Below are 26,364 nucleotides of genomic sequence, written 5' to 3' on the forward strand. Positions count from 1 at the left end.
TGCAAAATGTACCTGTCGAGCAAGTATGAAAAAAATGATTCGTAAAATGCAAATATACATAAATCGCAAAAATAGTCAAGTTGATAAGGCTTCTTGCAGTTGCCCAGCTGGGTTAAGTGGTTATTGCAATCACATTATGGGTTTACTGTTAGAGTTGGCAGATTACTCATTAAATTCTTTTAAAGTTGTTCCTTCTGAAATCGCTTGCACAAGTACTTTAAGAAAATGGGGAGTGCCTGGTGAGAAACAGAAAAAAATATATCCTGTAATGAAAAACGTACTTCATGCTAACTTTATAAAAAGGGATTAACCCAACAGTATATGAGGCAAGATGTAACTTCAATTTTATAGACAACTTAAATGCTGTAATGAAGCTACAGAATAATTTTAAAAAAATTAATCCAAATATTGGCTATGCTCATATTATACCAAATAAAATTCTCATTGATTCAGAAATCACAAAATTTGGCATGCAGTGTTTAGGATCCCCACTTTCATATCAACTTTTACCAGTTGAACGAAATTTTATTGTTTTATCACACTTATGTCAAAATGTTGAATGCGAATCTGTTATAACTTCTAACCTTACCTTACCTAGTAAATTTTTAGATATACCTGATACATGGAATTATTCCCCAAAAGAAATGGAGTTTATGAAAAAAATAATTGTCTCACAAGAAGAAAGTATATCATTACAAAAAAAAAACTGTAAAACAAAGGCAATGTGCACAATGGTCTAAGGAGAGAAAATATAGAATAACATCATCAAATGCACATAAGATTTATATTAGGAAAAGTAACTTTGAATTTTTGATAAAACAACTTACAGAAGACATTAAAAAATCCAACAATGTTAAAGAAATGCTAAATCACGGTAATATTAATGAAGACATTGCAAAAGAAAAATTTTAAAATGTAATGCTTTATCGATTAAACCAAAATATCAAAATACTTGAGACTGGGTTATTAGTTCAACCATGCATCCCTTGGCTAGGTGCAAGTCCAGATGGACTTGTTTTAATTTATTCAAAGCCATGTTTAATTGAAATTAAGTGTCCTTACACAAAAAGAAATGAAAATCCTAATGATTTAGTTAAGGAAGAAACATTTTATATTGGTTCATTACCTACAGGAGAATTATTTCTAAAGAAGGATCACTTATTTGGCTATTATACACAAGTCCAAATGGCCCTGGGTTTATCTGGACTAACTCATTGTTTGTTCATAGTTTATGTTTATAAAGGAATTATTATTGTAAATGTTGATTTTGATGAATTTTATTTTTTAGATGTTATCGATAAGTTAAGCGATTTTTATAAAAAATATATTTTATCATTCTATGTTTCTCAGTAATAAATATTACATATCTTACATTTTTACTGTTTTATAAGAGGATCCATAAAGTTACACAATAAACAGCTTACAGTCCAAATTTGATTAATTGATCCATATAAAACAAGAGGTATTTCATTTCGTATTTGTTTATTTTTCTTAATTCGTTGTATGGCACATTCTACATGAATTCTTAAAGCTGCTATTGTTTGACTTTCTATAACCTCTTCATATGATAGCTGATCTCTCCCATTTAAAAAGGCTGGAATATTCAGTGTTACACCTAAAGGCTTAAGCAGATCATTAATTAAAAAACCCCTATCAGCCATTATAGAATCACCACTCTCCCATAGCTCTTTTTGCAAAAGTCCTGATTGCTTAACTATTTCAATATCAGAAATAGAGCCAACAAATAGTTCACTAACAAATGTTACTGCACCAGAAGGAGCAATTCCAACTAATCCTTTATAGGTTACGTGATGCTTATTATGTGAAAACAGACTTCTTTGAATCGTTAGGCTGGAAGATCTTTGACAAAGCAACTCAGTACAGTCAATAATAACTTTCGTTTGAGGATATGTCTCTTTAAAGCATTTTGGCATATTATGTTTAAGTTGATCTAAATTTGGCCAAATTGGTATAGCACCAAGTTTAAGATATATAAAATTTGACCATATAATAAGGTATCTTGAAACAGATCACTTCGAGAAAGAGTTTTAATCTGTTTACATTTTTGTCCTTACTGGCCTCTTTTTCAAGCTGAGAAATTAGTTGCGCAATCGAATTAGAGAAATGTCTATTCCGTCGGAACCGGAATTGAGTAGAAACTTCTAGAGAAACTGAAACTTGTTGAACAAACAATACTTAAAACGAAATTCTTCTCTGTAGATATCGTTTAAATTAAACAAAACCAATATCGCTCAAAGTAAACAAAAGCGATCATAATTCAGCCAGAACGCAGCCCCATACTACGCTGTCTGAAGGATTCAAGGAAAATAACAGTAATGTGCGGTATCATGTTTTTTTTCTCGAACTTTATTACTCTGTATTTCTAAATGCATAAACTGTTCTAGATTCGCTTTCTTTCAAACGATTGGAAGTTTGTAGTTTGTCTATTGAAAACCGCCGATGGTTACATTTTGTTGTAATGAGAAAAGTCTAAGTTTTACCTTTGGACTTTAAATGTGGAAACCGATAAAGAAAAGAGAGGGGAGCAAAGTCCTAGAGGTCTTATAACGCTCAATATTGGGAAGATGAGTTAAGTATCCCTCTAAAAACGAGTCGAGTTGATTAGTATAAAACCCAATCATCTTGACTCACTATTAGGAAGATATTTCATTTTAGAAAAAGTATCGGAAATGTGTTATATTAGTTTAGCGAAAGCCTTTATTTTTTAGGAACTTTACGAAGCTTTTTTTAAAAAATAGAACACGATAGCATACTTCTCTTCCAAAGTATTTTATGCGACCACTAAACACATTTTGTCTGTATTCCGTATTTGGCAGGAGTTAGTTCAATATATAATGCTTTTACTTTTTTGATCATCCACAATACTTTTGCTCAGCTTCCTGATATCTAAGAACTCTTAGACTCTGCTTTTCCGTTTGACGTGTGTACAAAACAATAACTCGCTAATGTAGTAGGATGTGAAGATTTCAAATGTCTACTTTTCTATTCATTTTCATTACTTAATTTCAGCTACTTCCTACTGCTTTAAAAATGTTTTTATTTCGACTTCAAGTCACACGCACGACACACCAATACGCAGTTTTATAATTATCTTCAATGGATTAGAGTTAAAAAAAAAAAAACAAACTTCAGACAGGTTTTTCACACCGTACCTTCAAATATGGTTTTTCTACATGAACATAATAAAAAATGAACTTTATTGGGTAGTTACTTATAAATAAATATCTTCATTTCACGATTGCTCTTATACTAGATTGTCTTGTAAACGATTTCGTTCGGATATCAAAAGAAAAATAAAAAAACCTCTGAACCATTTCCAATTTTTGTGAAGGAATTTCTTGAATTAAGACGGCTTTAAATATTTACCATCAAAGCCAGAATTAATAATTAAAACCTTCTATCATATGCTAAAAATGCACATTATTATTATTGCCGAGAAGCGGTCTTGATGGTGGGGGAGGAATCCACTGGCCACCAGGTGATTGAACATTAAACGAAGGCCTGGACATCGGTGGTTGTGGCTGTGGTTGTGGATGGCTCATCGGTGGTAATTGCTGCATAAAGCCCGGTGGAGGTCCACCTCTGGGTGGCATTGGAGGCATCCCAGGTGGCCCAGGAGGCATACCAGGCGGAATCAAGTTAGGAGGCGGAGGCATCCCTACAAAATAAAGATCCGATACGATTACATTTATTGCTATTAGGTACCTTAATGTTAATTTACTAAAGAAAGTTTGACTAACCTGGTGGCATTCCTCCAATAAACGAACTATTCATCATTCTAGGGTCACCACCAATTGATGGTGGCATGGATATCTGAGAATGTATCATTTGTGTAGATACAGGGTGAGGCGGGGGTTCAATTGGTTGATAGGCCTTTAACTGACTTTTTATTTCTTCCTTAGAAAAAAAAAAAAAAAAAAAAAAAAAGGCGAATAATAAAACAGTTTAATCCAGGAAGTTAAACCAAAAATACTAAGTATAGAAAAACTGAAGAACTTACTAATGAACTGTCTTCATCTGGGTGGATAATTCTGCTGTTAGCAGATACCAAAGGTATTGTATTTGCAGCGGGTTTTATATAACGAGAGGAGTTCTGTGAAACGGTAGTAGCTGGAACTCCTGTGATTGAAAGATCATGAACAAATAGACATATACAAACCATATTCTAATAAAGAACTCAAAACTTAACTTCTAAATATTAATAGCAGAAAAGTATAAAACATTTGACAGTTATATAAAAGTATATCAGAAGGTTTGAAGCTTAAAACCTTCAAAAAAAATCTACATAAATTTTTAAAAAAAAACTAAATAAGATATTAAACTTCAACGCAAACATTTACAGAACCGCATTTCACAACAAAAAACAACAGCCACTTCCACCAAAATCAACAACTTGAACAATAAACTTAAAAAAAAATATGTAAATATTATATAACAATAAAAAATTATAGATATTAATTAGACATTTCAGACTCCTCATGAGGAGTGATTGCATTTAATAAGTGACACCGATTCACTAAAATTATCACAAGTCTGAAATTCAAAAGATGTTCATAGAATACATTTGACTCACTGTTAAGCAACCGCTGTCCTGGCCCGGCTAAGCCAGTTTGAAATATCTGGAAAGAACGATTAAAATAAACTAGTAAAACTATTGGAACAAATCTAAGACACCCAGTTTTGAGAGCACCAATTAAACTAGAGCCTTAAAATCTTGATACAAAACCCCTCGCGTTTCCGTGGGGATTTTATATATCACAGATGAAACAATATCATCTAAGATCAACAAGATCATCTAAGGAAATTTGTCTCTTTAGAAGATTATAGAAAATCTTCTAGATAAAACAAAAACATATTTTTTAAAAATAGTACACGGTTTTAAAACAGAAGTTAAATATACTTAGAATTTCTTTACATGATCTATAATATCCTATACAAAAAAAAGCATTATCTCAAAAAATCCTTACCATGTGGAGAATTCAATGGTTTAAAGTCTGCACCAACTGGTCCTGATGATTTATTATCGATCTATAATCAAGAAAACCTTAATAATCACTAGATTATAAAATTAAACGAAAGCAATATATTGTAATGTAAAATATATAATATATATAAAACAATTGAAGAGCTTTGCCATGAAAAATGTTAATAGATGAAAAGTAAGTCAAATCTAGTTCAGAGTTCTTTATCAATGAAGTATTTTAATACATTTAAACTGTTAACTCTAATAATCTTTTCACTTTGTAAAAAAATCCATTTTAAATATTTTGTTTTTCATTTAAACAAAAATTATTAGACTTTAAATACCTTATAAATACAAGAGCATAAAAGATGCAAGTTACAGCAGTGAAAACATGTAGTTATTCTTTTAGTTAAAAAAAAAAAAATTACTGTCACATCACGCAGCCAAAGTGTAATGCACCAAAAGAAATATTAGGACAGAGCTACACAAAACAAACTTAATGCAAAACACAAAGTGTTGAATGTTGTTTTCATCATTCAAAGCTTCATGATGAAGAGATAACCATTATAGTAGTCTTATGGAGCCTTTAAACTTATATACAGAATCATTTTTGTTACACTTTTTATACCTAAAAATTAAAATTAAAAGAGAAAACTTTTATATGATTAAACTAATTACATAGTTTAAGTAAAAATAATAGCTCTGAGAAAATACAGGTCATTTTAATCTATTTGCCATTATTAAAAGGGTTTTAATAAAATTACAGTTTAATGTCAAAAAAAAAAAAAAAGCAAGTACTATACAGAATTCTTGATGTCAATGAAAAACTCTACTAATGAAATTATTCTCTACAAGTGAGGAAACTTGTATTACCAAAAAGTCAAACACACAGAGCAAAAAACTTCTTTAACCTATTTCCTTGTGAAAAAGGAAAAAAAAAAAAGTTAAAACAGAAAAGAGCTAATGTATTATTACATGAGAAGTTAAAGAACTTGACTCAAGAGTTTAAGAAAACTTCCCATTATTCTATGTCACATGTAGAGATTGCGATTGGTGTCACTACCTTAAAAGATGTTGAAACCAAGTACAAAGTGTTTGCACTGCACACTTAACAACAGAAATCATTCAGTTCTTTAGGTAACCAAGATCAACTGCCTGTGATGGGATCACAAAGTACATTGAGTCAGAGGGTTCTGCAACACTAGCAAGGAAAACTTACTCAAAAAGAGTGAGTTGTCAGGATACCTGAAGCTGGTGAAGTTCAATGGGCTCAGGGCCTGATTTTTGAGAATCCAGGGCAGTAGATATGAAAATTGTCATTGGTTGTTGGTGAGTAAAAAAAACTATGCATCATAAAGGAGGACCTCTGCAACAAGCCCAGAGGCAGAGCCCTGTGAACCAGAGAGACAACCAGGTTTTACGATATGTCATCATGTTAAAAATTATGATTAAAAGCCTTGAATAAATGCTTAAAAAAGTCACTAAAAAAATTGGTAAAAAAGATAATTATAATATTGACTCTGAAATTTATGAAAAACTTTTTTTAAAAATTCTTATATTTAAAAACTTAAAAATTCATTATTTGTTTTGATATCACAACATAAAACCTGGCAGTCTCTCTGGTCCACAGTGTAGTTGAAGGAGTCACCAACATTGATGAAGGGGAGACCAAAAATGACGCAACATTTATACTGCATAATTGAGAGCAGCTATTGATGCAGCTCTTGGGGGACCATGGCACATTAAAGTTGGCTAGTCAAGAATTGATCTTAAGCATTGGTGATTAATTAAGCAAATGGGAGATATATTGAATGCATTTTTTATGACCTTATAAACAGGTTGTTAAAAAAAATTTAGTAAATCTTTTTGTTTTTGCAGTAATTAATATATTCGGAAAAAATTGTAATTTTTCTGGATTTTAGCACTGCACCCTGTCTATACACACACATATACATACATGTGCATATAAAACGGGCATGAAAAAAAAAAATTTTCAGTTGTCTCAACTTGCACAGCTGATGATAAATTTTAACAATGATCATAGCCTAAAAAAAAAAATTTCTGAATAGTATTGTTGTATCAGGAGCATTATCAACTATTTCTTCGAAAAGTATATGCAGAGTGCATACACTTTAATGTACATGGCTACTTCTTTGATATATTTATTCTGAAATTACAACTTCCTTTTTTAATTCAATCAGATTATTACTAAAATTGCAGTCTGTGTAGGACATTTTTAAAAACATGTTCTGAAGATGTTGTAAAAATGCCTATAAAATACTATCTCTGTTCCATAATATTAGTTTCAAGTAAATATTAAAACATGAATTATTGGTAAAAGCAGCTGTAAATCGTGTTGGACAAAATTGTAAAAGAATTCAATAGAAAATAGTGCTTTATGATATCTTTTATTTGTTTTGACACACTTATCAGTTTTTTTTAGTTGAGCCTATTATTATGAACTATAACTATAGTTCAAATTTTATCCGTTAATTGAAATCAATTGCTTTTTTCAGTTGAGTATCAAGCCATTGAAAAAGATGAAGAAAGTAGAGTTTTGAAGCAAAGAGTGAATTTTCAAAAATATTTTTGTATTAGTATAAGAATTTGTTCATTCAACTTCTTCACTTTTCATTTGATAAAAGAAAAATTGTTAAAGAGAAAATGTTTATGCATCTATTAAATTTTAAATTTTTATCAGCAAATATTTTTTTTTAAAAGAAAAGATAAAAACATGCCAGCAAAAAAGTGCTAGATGGAAGACTGATTTAGATTTTCACACCAGCAAATAAATCAGCTACTGGAATTCTGACATGAATTTCAAAGTCTGCATCTAGATTATTAATTAAAAGAATGGCAATATTTAGTCAACAGAAATATAAGTGTTCTCTTAAATATTTACACATACATATATAAATATTTAAGAGAACCCTTACAAACAGACTTTTTTTTTTTAATGTCTGTTACAATACAAAGTTGTTTTAATAATAACGTCTCTTACTAAGTTAATTTAAAAATTTTTCTGACACCTTACTAAAACTTTTATGATTTAAATTCATATAAAGCAATGTCCTATAATGAAGAGAAGAAAAAAAGCTGAGAAAAACCTCAGATGAAGTAGCAGCAGCAGGAAATAACTGTCGTGGTGGTCCAGGAATTCCAGGAGGAGCTCCAGAAGAAGGGATGATACTTGCACTTGTTGACATTGGGGGCATTCCACCCATCATACCTGGCATTGGTCTCATACTAAAAGTGTAAAACTCTATACTATTTAGGAAAACAATCCAGAGATGATTTAAAAAATATCAATTAACATCAAATTCACAACTTGTGGCTTTAAATTCAATGCATTTGGGTGTTCCAAAAAAAAAACATTTACATGAAATATTGTTTATATATGTAAAAATAAGTAATTTTATCAAACTAGAGAGTTGAAAGACCCCCTGGAAGTACCCCCATTAAATGCTTAAATCTTAAACAAGTATTAACATTTAGTTGATAGATATCAACAAATATTTAACTAGTTAATGATGTTTTTAGGTCAAAGTAATTTAAACAAAAAACTGGTATTTAATCAATTTTAAATCTATCATTGAGTTCGATTGAATTGGCAGCCATTTAGTTTTCTATATGTCAATTTAATAAGAAACTAATTATTTTAAAACTATTTTAAACATTGATTATAGTGCCAGCCAAATAGATACTTCAATAACTTAAAAATTATAATAAACTATTTTGAAGCTAAAATCATAATATTTGTTAAAGCTAAATTTATAATGCATGTTGAAGCAAAATTTATAATGCATGTTGAAGTTTACTTTATGAATTAAATTCATTGCATCTACTTTATTACAAAACAACAAAAGGTTTGAGGTAAATTACAGTATAAGTCTGTTATTTTGAATGCTACTTATTTTGAACACTTGCAATGTCAAACAAAATTTTAAGTCCGTAGATTTTACCTTAAAAAGCTCTTATAAGTTATGCCACTTTTTTTCAAGACCGATTATTTCAAATGTTTTTTCTGACCCTATGACAAAAATGCCACCCATTAATTCAAATTTTTGGGGAAAAATGAATAAAAACAACAAAGTTAAAATTTTTATTTAATATAGATCATTTCTGGTGTATTATAAAACTTTAAATAGTTTAAAGAAATTGGAATATTTAACAGAACTTCAAACATCTTAATTTGGTATTTGAAATTCTATACATTTAAATATTATATACTTTATGTGTGTAAATTGTATAGAGAATTCATATTTTTAAAAAAAGAAAGTGTTGATGGCAGGACAAAAATGTAAGTACACTCACAAAACTCTGTGAGAGTAAGCTCAACTACTTATTGTATTAAAGCTGCTTCAATATTCTTTGCTTGCTACAAATGGTAAGGAAGTTCAGGTAGAATATTTAAAGACTGAAAGAAGCATAGATAAATATTTTACAAAAAATAAAAAGCAAAGCACAATAAACATTGTTTTTCATGTGTAATACTTAAAAGTTGTAGAATACACAATCTTATGTCATCAAACACATTTTTTTCTGTTGTTTTTCTACTCAATTTATATGATTTTTATAAACCTTTGATTATTTGGAACGAAATCTTTGATCCCTTATACTTATCAAAATAATGGACTTTTACTGTATATGCAAATATGCAAGAAAGTAAAACTTACACATGCATCATTGGGGGCATTCCTAAATTTAAAAAGATATTATTAGTAACATTAAACATAATATTAATAATAAATTTATATACTATTTATAAATAAATTTCAAAAAACATCATTAGTATTTTGGTGCACGAAACATTAACTCAAAGCATCATAATGCTAATAGCATTTTTTCAATCACATAGAAATCAAATCTACTTACCGGGATGCATGGGCATGCCAGGCATATGCAGTGGTGGAAGAGGCATTCCAGGAGGCATCATTCCAGGATGAAATGGCATAGGAGGTATACCAGGAAACATGGGCATCATTGGAAAACTCATTCTCGGTTTTTTATCATCATCTGCATCATCATCCTCATCATCACTGTCATCACTATCTAAATAACAAGTTTATTATTCGGTTGCCAGGCTTCAAAAACATTCTTTTATAAACTATTAAAACTACAGCCAGCCACAATTATGATTTTTACATAGGAAGTCTATTTTATTTCATAAGAATATCTTAGTTGAATTGTTATTCCTTAGACTTCTTTAGTTTTTAAAGCCTAAAGTTTCAATCTTTCACTTAGCATAAGCGTAATCTATTAAAATACAAAATAAAAGGACAAACTATGTGAATCTTAAAGTAAGGACACTGTAAAGGAAATTGCAAATCTATTCATCAGTTTATAAAGTGGTTATTCACTTTAACTGTATATAAAATAATAAACTTTAAAATGTTGAAAGTTCAAAAAATTTATCAACCATTTTTTTTTTTAAATTGAAAAAGAAAGTTTATCAGAAACATTCAACTTCAAGAAATGGTAAAACACTCTTCAGCTATTTCTCATTTATTAATCTTAAAATAAAATTCCCCCCAAAAAATTTTGAAAAATTCAGTTGAAATTTTATTCAGGTTTTTGTGTTCAGGATTATTGCATTGTATCTACTTTTCATTGACAGTCACAATTCAATTCAAAAACCAATTCCTTTAGAAATTCTTCTTTTAAAAACTACAAAATTACAAGACTTGACTGTTTCCCTTGGATCCCCAAATGGATATTTTTTTAAAAATGGCTTAAAATGTTTACAATAACATATAATGCAATTACTGAAAAAAAATCAGGTTAACATATTTTTAAATAGCTATCTATTCAATTATATATGATTGTAACTAATGGAAACTATGACAGGGGCATAGCAATGGGCAGGGAGTTTTTCAATTATATATTTTTTCAACTAAACTAAGTGACTTTCATTCTTTCATCAATCATATTGTAGCTTGCCGGATCTCCAACTTTGACACATTAAAGTGAACCTATAGTGTTCCTGTAGACACATGACTTTAAAAGTTTTGCCATTATGAGAGGATAAAAATGCAAACAATCTGTTTAGGGTATTCATTTTAAAAGTGATTTGTAATTGTTTTAATTTGATTTTGGTATCAGCGTGGCTTAATAATCAGCTTTCCATCAGTATAAACCTTTTTTTTAAATTTAAATAAAATAAATATCAAGTTTAACAACTTAAATATCTACTGTAAAGAAATGTCTCATTACAAAACACTTGATCTGCCTTCCAAAACCAGATATGATAAAAAAATTCTACTTATAAATGGTATAGATCCTTACTCAATACCAGACAGCGAATTCAAACACAGTGAAGAAACTTTTCCAGCTGTAACTTCCGCTGATATAGTAAATTATCTTGTGTTTTCACCAATTTTTTATACAGCTGAGGATATGAAGGCCTATAAAAGCTTAGAAGCTTATAATCAAGTGTTAGAAGGATGGGTTAGGAATGTGGGAGTTATTAGCATAGGAAGTTTGAGAGTTGTTATGGGAAAGGTAAGAAACAAAATATTGATAAAGCATGTATATGTAATTTTATATTTTTTTAATGTTTATATCTATTTATAATTTGTACTTTATAATTTGCATTTTAAGGTGTTTCATTCACAATGCCTTAATGAGGCCCCACTAACTCCATGGATTGTTGCAGAATGTAGTGGTAAAATTGTATGTGCACACTGTAATTGCATGGCAGGTCTTGCTGAAGCATGCACACATATTGCTGCCACTTTTAAACTCTTGGTTGATATCTTATTCATATTTTTGAAGGTCCTTGTGCTGACTTATTTGAGTGATAAGCCAAAATAGCTCAGCACAAAGCTTATGAAATATTCATCAAAATTCTTATATGGCAGGAAAGTTAGCTACACTTCAGATTCTGACTCAAAATTGGCTCTACCATTAGGCAGTGCAAAAAGCTTCAAGTAAAGTTGTACATTCTTATTGTTGAAATTCACTTAGGCAAAGAACAGAAACACCATTTTTCCAGATTGACGTTTTAAGAACTTTTTTTGTTTTCTCCTTCTACTTAAAACTATCCGGCGGCACTGTTTAAGATTTCCCAGTTTCATTGACTTGGGAATTTAAAAAAAAAAACTCAGACATTCACTTTTTGTTGTTTTTATTTTAAATAAAAACGCAGAAAAATCAAAGAAAAAACTGAAAGATCCCAGTCAAATTTCTCCTTTTTTGCATTCAAAGAATGAAAGCTGAATGTAACTTTTGACTAATAATATGATTAACATCTTTAAGTTTTTTTTATAAAATAAAAGTTATGGTAGTGTCCTGGTGAACCAATTTTTATCCCTAACAACCAAGGGTCTTAACAATTGCTTTTATTGGGACAAGAGCTTTAAAAATGTTGATATAATTTTAATTTCAATAACAGAAAAAGAAAAAGATTCACCTTAAGGTAGACTTAAGTCTATTAACATTTTTATACACAGTTTTTAAATAAGTAGATGTGTTAAAGCGTTAACAATGGGCTGTTGTCTTTTATTAGAGATATATATTTTTTGGCTCTAATCTACAACCGTTGTGCAGATTATTGACTGTTGAGAATAAACCTTTGAATCCTATAGGTATAAGGCCTGCACATAAATCAATTGAACAGAATGTAGTATTAAATGGAACACCATCAAGAGCTGTCAATCTAAAAATATTTGATTAATGTTCTGTTTTTTTTTTCTATTGGTAATTTATCTGGTTTGCTTGTCAAGGTAGTAGCTGTTGTCAGGTTAATTTTAAGGACAGAAAGAGTACATATGGAGACCAATGTTGAGTCACCTCTAATTTTTAAAATCTTTTTTTAATAATCTAATTAATATTTTTTTTAAAAATCATCAAAAAAGGCGATTGTACTTCTTAAAAACATCTAGAAAGTTCAAAAAATTTGATATTTTGAAAATATGCTTATTGAAAAATTCTTAATGTTGATGTAAATTATTAAAAGTTATGATTGTTTCATTCTGAAGTCTACAAACATCCAAACACCAGACACTACTAAAATTTATTGAAAAACTTCAAGTGTATTAGTAGTCATTATGAAATACTATTATAACAAAAAAGTTTTTTTTTACAGATGAGATGTTAGTTGTTTAGTCAGCTACTATATACAGTAGCTGTCTCTTTATATTAATATATTTAACTTTCTGATAACACAGGTTAACAGTTCACTTTGAATAAAGTCAACAATAGTTATCTTTATGTATATATTAATAGAAAATTTGTCGAATTTCTTGAACTTAATGTTTCATAAAAAAAAAAAAAAAAAAAAACAACCTGATATCCCTTCAATTAAATTTGAAAACTAAATTTCAATTCAATTCTTTTTTTAGTTATCTTACTTAACTCACCTCTTCTAATTTTTCCTTGCTTTCTCTTTTCATCTAGATCTTTTTCTGGTATTCCCTCCATGCCATATATTTCAATTTCGATGTCTCCACGACCATTGACAGAGTTAGGAATACTTGTGATTGGCTCCTTGTGAACCTTAAGAAAATTGATGAAAATATAAAACCAACATAAACTAATACAATAAAATTTTTTTGACTTATATAAGTACAAAATTAAATATGGAAAAAAAAAAAAATAATAATAATAAAATAAAAAGCTCCACAACAGCATTACAAAAAAAAACAAAGTCTTTTTGAATTAATTCCTATATAGCTGAAGTAACAACTACTCTGAAAATATTGCATTTGTATCTCACCAAAAATGCATAAATCCATTCATGCAGTGATGAAAAACTCATTTACATGGAGACTTTTTCAATCATTATTATTAAAATCAAATTAAATGTAAAAAAAATCTAAATCAAGTCCATTTTTTAGCTTTTTCTACAAAAATAGTATAACAAATGTAATTGGCAAAACCAGAATTTTACTAAAGCCAGAAGCAAATAAGATAATGAAATCATTAACTTAAACATTATGTGCAATGCTGTTAAAAGGTTTTTAATGCAAAATAACAACTTTTCTTAATAAAGAAAGAAAAAAACAAAACAAAAACAAAAACAAAAACAACTGATTCTTTTGATATTAAAATCAAAAACATTTCTTTATCAAGTGCAGTTTGGTCATACCTGTTTTAATGTATGAAAAGAATCTGAGAAACTAAGCTTGGTAGCAATGGTAATGTTACTTATTTATAGCATCATGACTGTAAGTGTTATAAACATACATACATAATCAACCATTATAAGTGATATGTTCCCTTTGTGGGACATACCAACTTAATCACTTAAATTAAAGTAATCATATTAAACAACCATTTTAAAAAATCTTTAGGAAAATGTCTTAGTGACATCTTTTAGTCATTCTTGTAACATTGACTGTTAACTGACTTTATTTCCTTAGAAAAAAGAATATATTTAAAAAAAAAATTCAATTAAACTGTAACAATTGCTAAAGAATGGATTGCATCTTTGTCAAATGTCTTTAGGTTAATTTTGGAATCAAGAAGACTGCCGAGCAATTTCATTAAACTTTGTGCATAAAGAACTGATTAACTGTACAAGCTTAAGAATCAGTGTGATAATTGTAAATCACTGAACAAATAGGATTCTTTAAAACTCAACTGATTAAAACAAACTGAAACTGATCAAGTGACTAAAACAAACCAATCATCTAATTATAAAGCAACAGAACTTTAATGCTGCTATCAACTTTTGTATTTCTTCTGTTATTGTACTTAGCTGTTTAAATAAATTACTGCTTAATGCAGTAATAAGTGAACAAAAAAATAATTTGCAGGGAAATAAAAACACAAATACTGGCCAAAGTCACCCCTGTTGATCGTACTGAACTTTGGAAAATAGTTCATTTAGAGAAAAACTAGCACCTTAATCTGCATCTTAATTGTGTGAAGTTTTTTTTTTACCATTTAACATTGTTTCTGATCAGTGATGCTTGTGTGGAACAGACTCTTTTCTAGGATAAAATCTTACATTTCAAATAAACATTCACAGATTAAAGTTGTTTAGAGCTTACAACTAATGGTTCATGAAAGTCTAAAGGATGGACAAAAACCAGTATATTTTTGTCACAGTGAGCCTAGCTACTGTTTTTGGTCAGAGAATGAAGTCAGAAGACAATAATGATTTTAAGAAATAGGATTGTGTTGAATGGGTTTTTTCAGCAGAATATGAGGACACAAACATGCTGTAAAAAAGAAAAGAAAAAAAAGCAAATTTTTAAAATTAAGTTTGTACCCTGCAATTCATGTTTTGAAAACATAGTTATGGAAGGATCAGGAAAGGAGACCTCAGTTTTTCTGTGAATTTATATTTAATAACATAATATAGGTAGAATAAGAAAGTTACACAATCTACTCAATTTACTATGTTTAATTTTGAAGCAAAAAATATCTGTCACATGCTGTTACATGTTTTTACAAAACATTACTCAGTCATAGAAGGACAAAGTTATTTCTACTAAAATCTAATAAGTCCATTTTTAATATGGACCATTTTTTCTTATTTAATAGCTAGATACGATAATAAAATCTCTAATCATGAGAATTTTGTTCCTTCTAAGTTTACACCTAAGTTATTTTACAGATGTCTTTCCTTGACAGTTTATTTTTTAAGTGTCTCAAGGCCAATAAAACTTGAAAGTTTGAAAAATTCCAGCTGCTAAGCTAAAAATGAGTCAACCAGATATATATCTTTGAGGTTAATAATATCTGCTGGGTATTCCTCTCTTTTTTACACTCTTTAATAACTTTTATTTTTGCTATTTAAATTAAATAAATTTCATTTAAGTTCCAATAATGGTGTAAACTATTTTTAAGGAATTACTTTCTAGTGATATTGTGTATAAATGCTTAATGCTGACACATTTAACACCTTTTTTAAAAAGATTTTTCACACCTTTAGAGATTTTTCTTTTAATCCTAAAAAGAAAATATAAATATCACTATAGTATACTAAAGAAAAACAAACTACAGGCCAGAAGAGAAGGTATAAAAAGTTATACCATAGAATCAAAATACTTAATGGGAAGATAACTTCCAGACACTAGAGCAGATGGCATAGCAAGTGTTAAAATTACAGAATATAAAATTACAGACAAGCACATGAATTTAGAAACCAAAATTAAAAATTCAAACTTCTTTTTAAATAACCAAAATTTTCTACTTTATCATTTTAATCAAATTTTATTTCACAATGACGTTTTATAACAACTAAAAAAATGAATACCTGCATGGTGTGAATAGCAAGCCCTGGTCCTGTATATAATTTTTTATGACAAACGTGGCATTTGAAATGCTTAGCTTTCTGATGTTGAATCAGCACCTTTTCTTCTTCAAAGTCACGATTACAATACCTGGTTGAAGGCTAGTTAAAGAAGGTAACATTTAGTTACTCAAACTTAAGTATAAGTGGATAAAATATAAACGGATAAACTATAAATGGATATGCATATCGTTAATTTATAAAGAGATAAAACAATAACAGATAAAGTTTTTTATTTTATTGCTATTATCCTAACTTTTTTTGGTTATGCTTCACAAAAGAAAATCATTAAGAAAACTGCATTTCCTCATGATTGAAGAAAGTAGAGTATACTATGAAGCAAAAATACAGCTAAAACTAACAACTTAGTTTTTCCAGAAGAACAAAAGCTTTGCAACAGACTAAGTACTACAAAATCATATTAAGAAATCCAACAGACTAAAAAACCTGTTTTTTAGATAATGAAAACATTAGTGAAAAATTCCAGTAATAAACTAAGAAGTTATTTATGTGGAATTATTCTAAGTTTTCATAATTCTTTATTAAATCAACTTTTCTTTTTGACGTTAATAGTGTATTTACAAGATAGCTGATTAAGATTTTTTGTTTCTTAGTTTTCGTAGCAGTTTTTATTATTTTAAGAGATACTGTTACTGTACTAAAAGAAGTTTTATGCTTTTATTTTTGAGAAATATCTAGATAACTTATAGATAAGCTTTCCACAGCTAGCTCCTGTTTTGCACATCTCTAGCTAGCTGTATATATGTATTTGTAACAATATAAGTTTATAGAGTTTACACGTTAATGCAACAGAATCAGACTTGAATGAAAAGATACCAACACCATGGTTTCATCTGCTTCTTCTTTTTCCTACCCATATTTGTTTTATATTAATGAAACTTTCAAGTTCCACGCGCAATCTTTATGTGCTTGGACGACCCTATTTATAAATGTTTAGCGAGATAACGTAGTCTCTATCAATATATTTTAGGAGATAATGTGCAGACTTAGAAATAAAGATAATTTAAAGACTAGTAATGCACATCTCCAGGATTACGAAGATTTAATATTTCCTTTGATCATTACTCATAAACATAAATCTCTGTTTCTCTAAATTTAAATTAAAAATTATAAAACCATTGATTGAAGAATAAAATTGTTTTAGATGAAATTAACGTGATCCTTCGGTAAAAATCAGTCGTTGATAAATTGGGATTGTTGCATAAGTTCCCGCCATCACATGAAATTTGTTTTACAAAGACTTTTTGATTTTGCGAAGTGTTTTGTAACATTATAAGTATTTTTTTTTTTGCCTATATTATTTTTTTTGTTTTTTTTTAGAACCATCAAATGGATTGTCAAGACGACAAAAAATCGCATTTTCGACACCTCCTTTCACCTTTAATCGAGGTCAAAAAGCGAGTAAAGCTACTAGATATATTTTTTTCATGTATGGAGAGGGCCCTTTAACTGAGAGAACTGCTCGGGATTGGTTTACTAGGTTCAAACACGATAATTTGGACCTCAACAACGCTCCTCGTTCCGGAAGACTAGTCGAGATGGATGAGAACTAACTCGGGGATCTTTTGAAGAAAAATGGCCGCCAGACATGCAGAAAGTAGAGCAAAAAGATGAATTGTGATTTTGCAACAATTTTACTCCACCTTGAAAGCTTTGCTTTGGGTCCAGCAAGAACTCACCAACAAACAAAAGAATAATCGGCTTTCCATTGCAGCTCAAAATCTCGCTCAATACCAAGGAAAACATAGCCACAGGCAAAGTTTCTTATACATAATCATCAATGGAAAAGGGTAATGGGGAAGAGTGGGCATGTCCTGGACAAAAGCCAAAGCCCAGGATCAAGATTGACTTCTACCAGATGAAGACAATTATTTGCGTATGATGGGATTGGAAAGGTATAATACGCTGGGAAATGCTTGGAAAGAACATGACAGTAGAGATGAATCTCTTTAAAGCTGGAACTTCAAGACTCTGTTGGGAGGTTCTTCAAAATCCTGACTATTCCCTAGACTTCGCCCCGACAGACTACTATCGCTTCCAATGCCTTTTAAATGAGGGGTCTTAGCTTCGGAATTCTAATCATCTTGAGAATTGGCTCAACAACCTTCTTAAAACTCAACCAAAGGATTTCTGGCGAAACGGAATCAACAAACTGGTGGAAAGATGGGAAGGCAGGGTAAGGAAGAAAATGGCAAAGAAACTTAAAAAGGAAGCTGTAAAAGAGAATTATTTTCTGGTTAACATAAACCAAGAAAACTTTCTGTTAATGCTTTTACAACATGTTACCATAATTGTAAAACATACCTAAGTCACTAAGAAATTCAAAGTTTGAGTTTTAACTTGGATTTATTTTTTAAATAAACAAGACTCATTTTACATTACAAAAATGTTTCTTTTAAATATTTTAGAAGATATTCTATTAAAAGCTCTTTTCATTTGATGCTGACATAAAACAAATTTAAAAATGTTAATTTACATTTTTAGATATGTAAATAATTATTATTGATTTAAAACTTTTTGACGCCAGAATCAAGTAATTAATTATGTTTCTATGCGTAGTCAGGTGAAAATTTGTGATATGTACAAGTTTTCACCTAGGAATAGTTTTAATATACCCATTTTAGAGGCAAATTTGAAAACCAAACATAACATATATAATAATGCTAAAACTCTAACATCTCTGCCATTAATGGGACGCAGAACTTTAAAACTTTGATGAAAAGTAAAAATTTAACTTTGATGAAATTTAAAAATTTAAGTGTTTTTGAAAGAATAAAAAAATATTTTACTTATTCAAAACAAAATCTTTTAATATTGTTGAAGAAAGCGATAAATAATTTTTTGCGTTTGTTGTGTTTACATTATCATTTTTAACCAACGTGTGATTGTATAAGAAAAAAGAAAAAACCCATATACAGACTAAATTTAACTGCTATTTAAAAAACATATATCCATATACATATATAAAACATATATATCCATATATAAAAAGGAAACAAGTCGAAGCTTGAGGTTTCAGCAAATCAACTTTGATCATCGACTGTTTCAACAATTCTTTTACTTTTAGGAACCAAGTTTACTTTAGTAAGTGTAAACATGAAGTTTCACTTGATCATCCCAAGGTAAAGCCATTGGTTAAATTTTACCTTCTTTACATAAAAATGAAAAAGTTGAAAAACAGATTGATCATTTCTAAATGCTGAGTCTTTAAAAAGCTTGTATTTTTCCTTTCTACAAACCAACTTGCTGTAACCTACTTGCTGTAACATCGCCTGAGATAGTATTGTTTATACTTTGTAAAAAGAGACCAAGTTTTTTCTTAAAATCAATAATAACTAGATTAAATAGTTATATCTTACTAACTAGTACGGGATCTTTTGCAGAAAAACTATGGATTTTTATTCAGAGAAAACCCCTTGAACCAAATCTGATAATTTAATCTCTGCAAAATCATTCTGTAGATCTAATCAAATATTACCATTATTTTGTATAAATTGTAAGAACTTAAGACGTAACTTGAACTATGTGAAAAATGAAACTCTCTCTGAACTTCGTCAAGAACAATTGGTATTTTCCCCCTAAAATTTAAAGCAAAGTTGATCATTGGAGTAAATACCAAATTCAATGTCTTGGTAGTTGAATGAAACCTATTTTATTTTAACCCTATTTTTCTAGAAAAGCAGTTTTTTAAAATCTGGACAAAGTTAGATGGATTCTGGAGCAATTAAGAAATTGGGACTGTTTAGTTCTGTTTTTTTTCTCTTTAAGGCATTATAATAACTTTATGTAATAAATTTCGGCCCTCTTTCGACAGGGGCCCAACCCCTTAGTGGGTAAATAAAAAATAACCAAGTTTTAAAAATTGATTTTTTTTACAGATTTTAAGTATAAAAATGCATACTTAAATATATTAATAATTGCTTAAAAAATTAAATTATTATTTTTTGCATCAAAATTAACAACTATCAATAGTAAACTGTCTTCATGATCTGTGCTCTTAATTTTCTTGAGCCTCGTTTATGTTGGTTTAAACTTTCCTTGAGTCTTGTAAAGTGACCCAATCCTCGTTTATGGCATTCCACATATAAATACAACTTGGAAAATGTATATGCTATTGCGTCATATACTATTGTAAATGACACAAAATGTGGATTTCCTAAGTTTTGTTTATGCTTTATCTATATTTAAAGCGATCTCTTTTTTAACTGATTTCTTTGTAATTTGCAGGAAAGATAAGAACTTTTTGCATCACAAAGTTTTACAAGAATCTAATAATTTTATTAGCTTTTTTAAATTGTTTCATCCCAACCTCTTTCCCAACCTCTTCCCTGATTAGTTAATATTGCCAAGAGTTAGATCTAATCTATTAAATTCCCATTTTCATTAAAAGCTCCGAGCTATTACAAATTTTTCTCTAAATATTTTGCTACCGAACTTCCTAATAAATCTGCACCAGCTAATAATGGCTTTTTTGGAGAGACAAAACTCATTAATACATTATGCAAGCCAAAGCACCATATATGTAACATCAAAAAAGAGCCTTATTAGAGCCAGACATCTTTTTCAAAACATGAATGGTGGTGCAAAGCCTATCTAAAATTGACTAAATTACAAATCTCCATTTATCTTTATCTTGACTACATTTCTGCAAGGGGGGATGGCTAGTGATTCTTCCCGGGAAAAATTTTATTCCAATTTCCCGGAATCCCGGGAAATTTTTTCTGATATCCCGGGATTTTGATTTAAAGTAGGGAGTTTTGTCACGTGACATTTTATCGCGGAAAAAAATATACCGAACGTTTTTGAAAAACTTCGTCCAAAAAACGCAACAAATGATTTTATGTAGGTGTCGAAGAATGAAAACCCACCCATGAAAATAAATAGTATATATGTATATATAGATGTTATTTTTTTTAGAAAAGGTTGCACTACAATAATTTTTTTGGGGACATCGTTTTGCTTTAGAATTGATAAAGTTATTTAACTTTAAATGTTTCAGTTTTGTTTATATACAAGTAAATTAAGCTAATTCTTTCGTCCCCACATAAAAATAGATTCTGCAACTATTTATTTATTATGTCAATCAGTTTTTTTTTTGTTTTTGGAAGTCTAATAGGGTGGGTTTTTTGTTTTCTAAGTGGAAATTTTATAAATTTCCCCCGTCTTTAGATATTTTATTGTTAACGCAACTTTTTACGCAAGAAAAAAAAAAAGACAAAAAAGTTTTTTTTCGGTGCCAAAAGTTTAACGAGAAACTTTACGGAAATATTTCATAAAGTGTATATGAATTGAAAATATTAAAACACGAATAACTTTGGAACTAAATAAGCTACAGAATTGGTTGAAACCATTTTGAAAATAAAATATATTAAGGAATCCAATGCATTTGAAATAAAAAAGATATACATTGGCTATAAAAATTGCCTAAGCTCCCTATTTAAAGATTTATTGAAGTTAAAAAAGCAGTTTTTTTTTCCCCATAATTGAAAATATAGCAAAAGAAGAAGATAGCGATAGAAAACTTAACAATAGTATTATTAATATAAATCAGTTGTCTGAATCTATGGCTGCCAGATTAGAAAAACTTGTAAAAAAAAAAAAAGATTTTTGAAGTCAAGTGCAATAAATCAACTATGCCTCAAGAATTCAATCTGTTTGAAGCTACTAATAAAAGATCGCATAACTTAGATATGCTTTGTAATGCGCTTTTAACAATTCGTCCTTCCAGTGTAGAGGCTGAAAGGGCGTTTTCAACTGGAAATTTTTTTACCAACTATAGAACTAGATTGACAAACAGCCATCTCTATGCACTGGTTTTTCTCAGAAGTCACTTTAAAATTGTAAACAGTTATAAAAAATAAATAGAAAAATAGAAAAGTGTAGTTAACTATTTATATTTTCCCTGATGGAGATTTTCTCGGGATCCCGGGAACAATGTAAATAATTCCCGCTATCCCGGGAATGAAAAAAGTGCGGGAAATCGCAATCCCTAAGGATGGGATGTTAAAGATTGCATATTTTGCAATGTTTACAAGTAACAGGTGCATAATGTAAAGCAGAGAGATCATCGTTTAATTTTGCAAATTTTGGGAGGTTTTGTGATAATCTCAAAAAATTTTCTGTTTGCTAAAAAAAAAGTTTTGCTGTTTGTTAAACGAGACCAACGATTGTAATACTTGCTCTCGGTTCAACAGTCATCTTTTAAAAACTTTGCTCTGGAGTAGAAATGAAAACACATTTTAAAAGGAACAGAAGTTTTGAGAAGCGTTATAAATTAAAGTTTTAAAGATTTTTATGAAGAAATTTTTTTTTGAAAAAGAAATTCATTTTAAATATATATAAAAATTTCTTTCGTTTTTCTTTTTTTTTTTTCGATTCTATTTTCCGCTCAGACACTTTTCTTTTCTGATTTATTTATATTCTTTCTTATTTCTTTTATAACATTTTTCAATTTTTACTTCTTTGATACTGTTTTGACATCTAGCGGCACTATCTGTACATTTTTCTGACATTCAATCATTCCGAATCTTTTTTCTGCTTAGCAATTCAAATTTCCTAAATGATTTTCACATATTAGCATAATTCAAACATAATTAACATAATTTCACATATTAGCATAGTTCGAATTAATTAATTCATAAAAATTAGTCATAGTTAATGAGCTTTTTACAAATTCCGTCAAAAAGAACCGTAAAAAAGAACCATAAAAAAGAACATCGTATTTAAACACAGCATGTTTTCTTAAGTTCACGTGTTTGTTTGACTCATCTTAGATTTCAAATGAGCTATTTCACTTTGCAAATGAACCATTGCAAATGAACCATTGTAAATGAACCATTGCAAATGAACTATTGTCTTGCACTTTGGGTTTTTATGTCGCTTGACTTTAGCAAAATAAAGTTCAGTGATTAACAGGCGCCTAAATAAAACCTCAAACAGCACTTTTAAAAGTTCTATGTTATGCCATGAATTTAAGTGCTAGTAAAAACCCCTGGAAAGCTCAAACTTATCGGTACTCTCGTGAGCCCTATGTTTTGGATTTAAAAAAAACTCATGAAAAAGTAATGTTCTTCAAAAGAACTTTTTATTTTATGTGCTTAGTATGCTTATTATTTTTGACTTGAAATTCTATAAAAATGTCTAAAAGTGTTTTTATAAATACAAACTGAACGAGTGAAAGTGAATGCTTAAACTAAAAGCACTCTTTGTTTGTTGTAAGATGTTTGACAAACTGTTGCTCTTCAGTTTTACTGAAATCATGAGCCCAAGATGTTCTTACGATCCCACAGATTGATAATTATTTCAAACCTCTTTCTAAACTTGTAGAACCAGAGCGTTGGATTCAAATTAAATTGAAACACCCCATGTTTGAAATTGAATGGATTAAAACAAAATCCTTCAAATTGAGAACTCATTCCTGGACTTTTGATCATTAAGTTAATTAAAGTTATCCAGGAATTTTCTAGAATATTTTGAACACAAAAATGTCAAGCAAGAATTTCTTTTATTTCTTACAAGTCATAAAAATTTTTTGATTTTTCTCTTCTTTTTATGAGGAAGGAAAAAAAATTAAAAACAGCGATTAAGAAAAGACGTACACGCAAAGACTTATTTACCTGTCAAGTAAATAAATGATAAGTAGATATAGCAACGAAACAAATGATAATGGAGTTAAGAAGGACTTCTTCATAGATAAACGAATGAGAAGAAAAAACTTAAGTCTTTGGGAAAAAAACTAAAGTTTTTTTTTCTTTGGGAAAAAAACTAAAATCAGTTTTTAGAGAGTGAGATTTTTGTGATTGAAGAATTTTTGGATAAACTTGAAGTTATCCATATGTAATAATGTGTAAAGTTATCCATATGTAATAATGTGTAAAGTTATCCATATGTAATAATGTGTAAAGTTATCCATATGTAATAATGTGTAAAGTTATCCATATATTATATATGTAATCGAAGAAATAAAAAAAAAAAAAGAACAAAAAAATAAAAATAAAAAATAAAAAATGATGTGAAGGGATAAAAAGAAATAAGGAAAAATATTGAATAAAGAAAAATAAGCAGAAGTTTGGCCGTTTCTAATAAAGAAAAAGAAGAAGAGATATTCGTTTAAAGCTAGAAGAGCAAAAGAGGAGTAATTGATAAAAGTATTACTTACCCCACAAGAAGAGTAAGAAAATATTACATGTAATTCATTAACAATAATGAATAAAAGAGTGCAAACCATTACACACTAATAGAACGTATATTGAGAGTTATTATATAATAAAATATACTGAGGACTGTAAAACACGATCTTACCCTTTAACTAATTAACCTTCCCATTTCCTACCCAACCCCAACTTCCACAATCTTTTTATTTAAGCCTAGAGCCCATACCTCCTTTACCCATCTATAACCTTAAAGTAAACAAAACATTTTTAAGAAGACCGCCCTCACATTTTGCAATACTCAATATATTCAATACCTCTTATTCAAACAGGTTCTTAATTACCGTTACAAGAAGGACGAAAAACAGATTGAAACAGATTTTTCTGTTATCTTTTAACTTATATAAAGGGAAAATTTGTTAGCAAAATTCATAAATAAACTGTCACGATTTTTAAAACTGAATTGTTGTCATCTAAAAGGTACAAACATAACTGTATTTAAAAAACCTTATCGCAAAACCGAGTTTCAACTACAATTGTTTAACTATTTTATCTTTTTTTACGGTTGCACAGGTGTCATCCATCTTGTGCTTCGGTTGTTTCACACTTTTTGTTATGTGATTTTTTTTTGTTTATTTTTGATTTTTATCTTTTTATCCAATTTTTATATATTTATATCAAAGGAAAAACATTAGCACTTTATCAAATGTTCATTATTCTTTTATCTTCTTCGGACACAAGTTGCATGCTTATAAACACATAATTTGTATTCGTCCAATGTTTATGAACTCAATATCTATTTTTTAGTGGTATATACACTTGAAAATTTCATTCAAGTATATATACCACTCTTTGATATTCAAAGCTGGTTATTCTTTGCAAATCTTTACGCTGCCATTTGCGTCCGAACTTTGGTTGACAGCAAACCACTAAATGATTGGGTTAACAACAGCCAAGACCAGTATATCAAAAAGAATTAGAAAAAGAAGCCGAAAAATAGAACTAGTTTTAAAAATCTTTATAGTTTATTTAAACTTTTCCTTTCTTTATTTAGTTTTATTTTTCTTTATTAAATTTTTAGTGATAATGGTTTAAAAGAAAATCAAAAATGAATATAATATTTTTAATCTGACAGAAGAACTTCAGGTTACTAATAGCAACCTGATTGATCTTTCGGTTACTTCTTAATATTTTTTAGATGCTAATGGTAACATAGTGTCACAAAAGGCAACAACTTGGATTTAAAGTTTATACTTTGTTTATGTAGTTCTCAGTTTAAAGTAAAAAATGATAATAAAAGGTCTTCAAAAATAAAAATTTTAAAACTTATGTCTTTACTAGGTTGAAATAGTCGGTTCTAACTCTTGCGAAGAAGTGAAGCCATATGAGCGATTCTAATGTTGCTATCGAAATATTTTCTTAATTTCACATCTTTAGTTATATTTTTTTATTCTAAAAGATTGGGTGTTCATATAAGTATGCACCACCCCGAAATAATTTAATTTTTTCGGAATATATTTTAAGTTCTTTCAGTTATTAATTATTTCGGAGTTATTCTTTATTATATATTGTGTTTTTTTTACGGGACTCAAAAAGCCATTACGATAAACTATTGTTTTTATTTGAATACTTCAAGCAAAATAATTTAATCTATGTAAGCGAGCTTCTTAAACTACATCTAGTAATTCTCATTAAGTTGATCAAAAGAAAAATTATTAATTAACCAACTTATAAAAGAATTTTATAAAATTAGCGTTATTTACGAGACAAAAATAAAAGTTACTTACGTGACGTAGCTTGGTAACAACCACAACAAGATTTTTTAACATGAAAAGATGAAGAGCTATCTTAGTAACTTCTATATATCATCAATACACTACATAAGCTACATGACTACAGACATATTTGTTTCTAAATGTTACATCTGTGTATTACATATATTATTATCTGTAAACATATTGCATAAA

At 29.1% G+C, this 26,364-nt stretch overlaps 2 protein-coding genes across 4 annotated transcripts; both read right to left on the bottom strand.

Annotated features, from left to right (window-relative positions):
- Window positions 1-1,376: 1,376 nt before the first annotated feature.
- Window positions 1,377-1,934, bottom strand: LOC149885562 (uncharacterized). The gene has a single exon (XM_090094209.1). The coding sequence runs from the start codon at window positions 1,932-1,934 to the stop codon at window positions 1,377-1,379; it is 558 nt and encodes a 185-aa protein (XP_089950335.1).
- A 1,218-nt stretch (window positions 1,935-3,152) lies between these two features.
- LOC145184154 (BUB3-interacting and GLEBS motif-containing protein ZNF207-like) lies at window positions 3,153-17,213 on the bottom strand. 3 transcript variants are annotated; one of them, XR_016454140.1, is made up of 11 exons: window positions 17,064-17,213; window positions 16,191-16,317; window positions 13,345-13,480; window positions 9,860-10,036; window positions 9,661-9,682; window positions 8,092-8,230; window positions 4,989-5,049; window positions 4,595-4,640; window positions 4,022-4,140; window positions 3,762-3,918; window positions 3,153-3,679 (listed from the first exon to the last, which is right to left on the bottom strand). XR_016454140.1 is itself a non-coding variant. In XM_090093114.1 (10 exons), exons 1-10 carry the CDS (start codon window positions 17,102-17,104, stop codon window positions 3,429-3,431), a joined length of 1,230 nt encoding a protein of 409 aa, XP_089949240.1. In that variant the 5' UTR covers window positions 17,105-17,213; the 3' UTR covers window positions 3,153-3,428. The 3 variants fall into 3 exon arrangements, 2 of the variants coding, with proteins under 2 accessions (XP_089949240.1, XP_089949241.1); XM_090093114.1 differs by lacking the exon at window positions 4,595-4,640; XM_090093115.1 differs by lacking the exons at window positions 3,153-3,679; window positions 3,762-3,918 and having other exon boundaries at window positions 4,021-4,140.
- Between the last annotated feature and the right edge of the window lie 9,151 nt (window positions 17,214-26,364).

The sequence above is a fragment of the Hydra viridissima genome, unplaced genomic scaffold, assembly GCF_058129835.1.
Source record: "Hydra viridissima isolate aposymbiotic clone 2 unplaced genomic scaffold, HvirCarnegie_v1 scaffold_7, whole genome shotgun sequence".
Taxonomy (NCBI): Eukaryota; Metazoa; Cnidaria; class Hydrozoa; order Anthoathecata; family Hydridae; genus Hydra; species Hydra viridissima.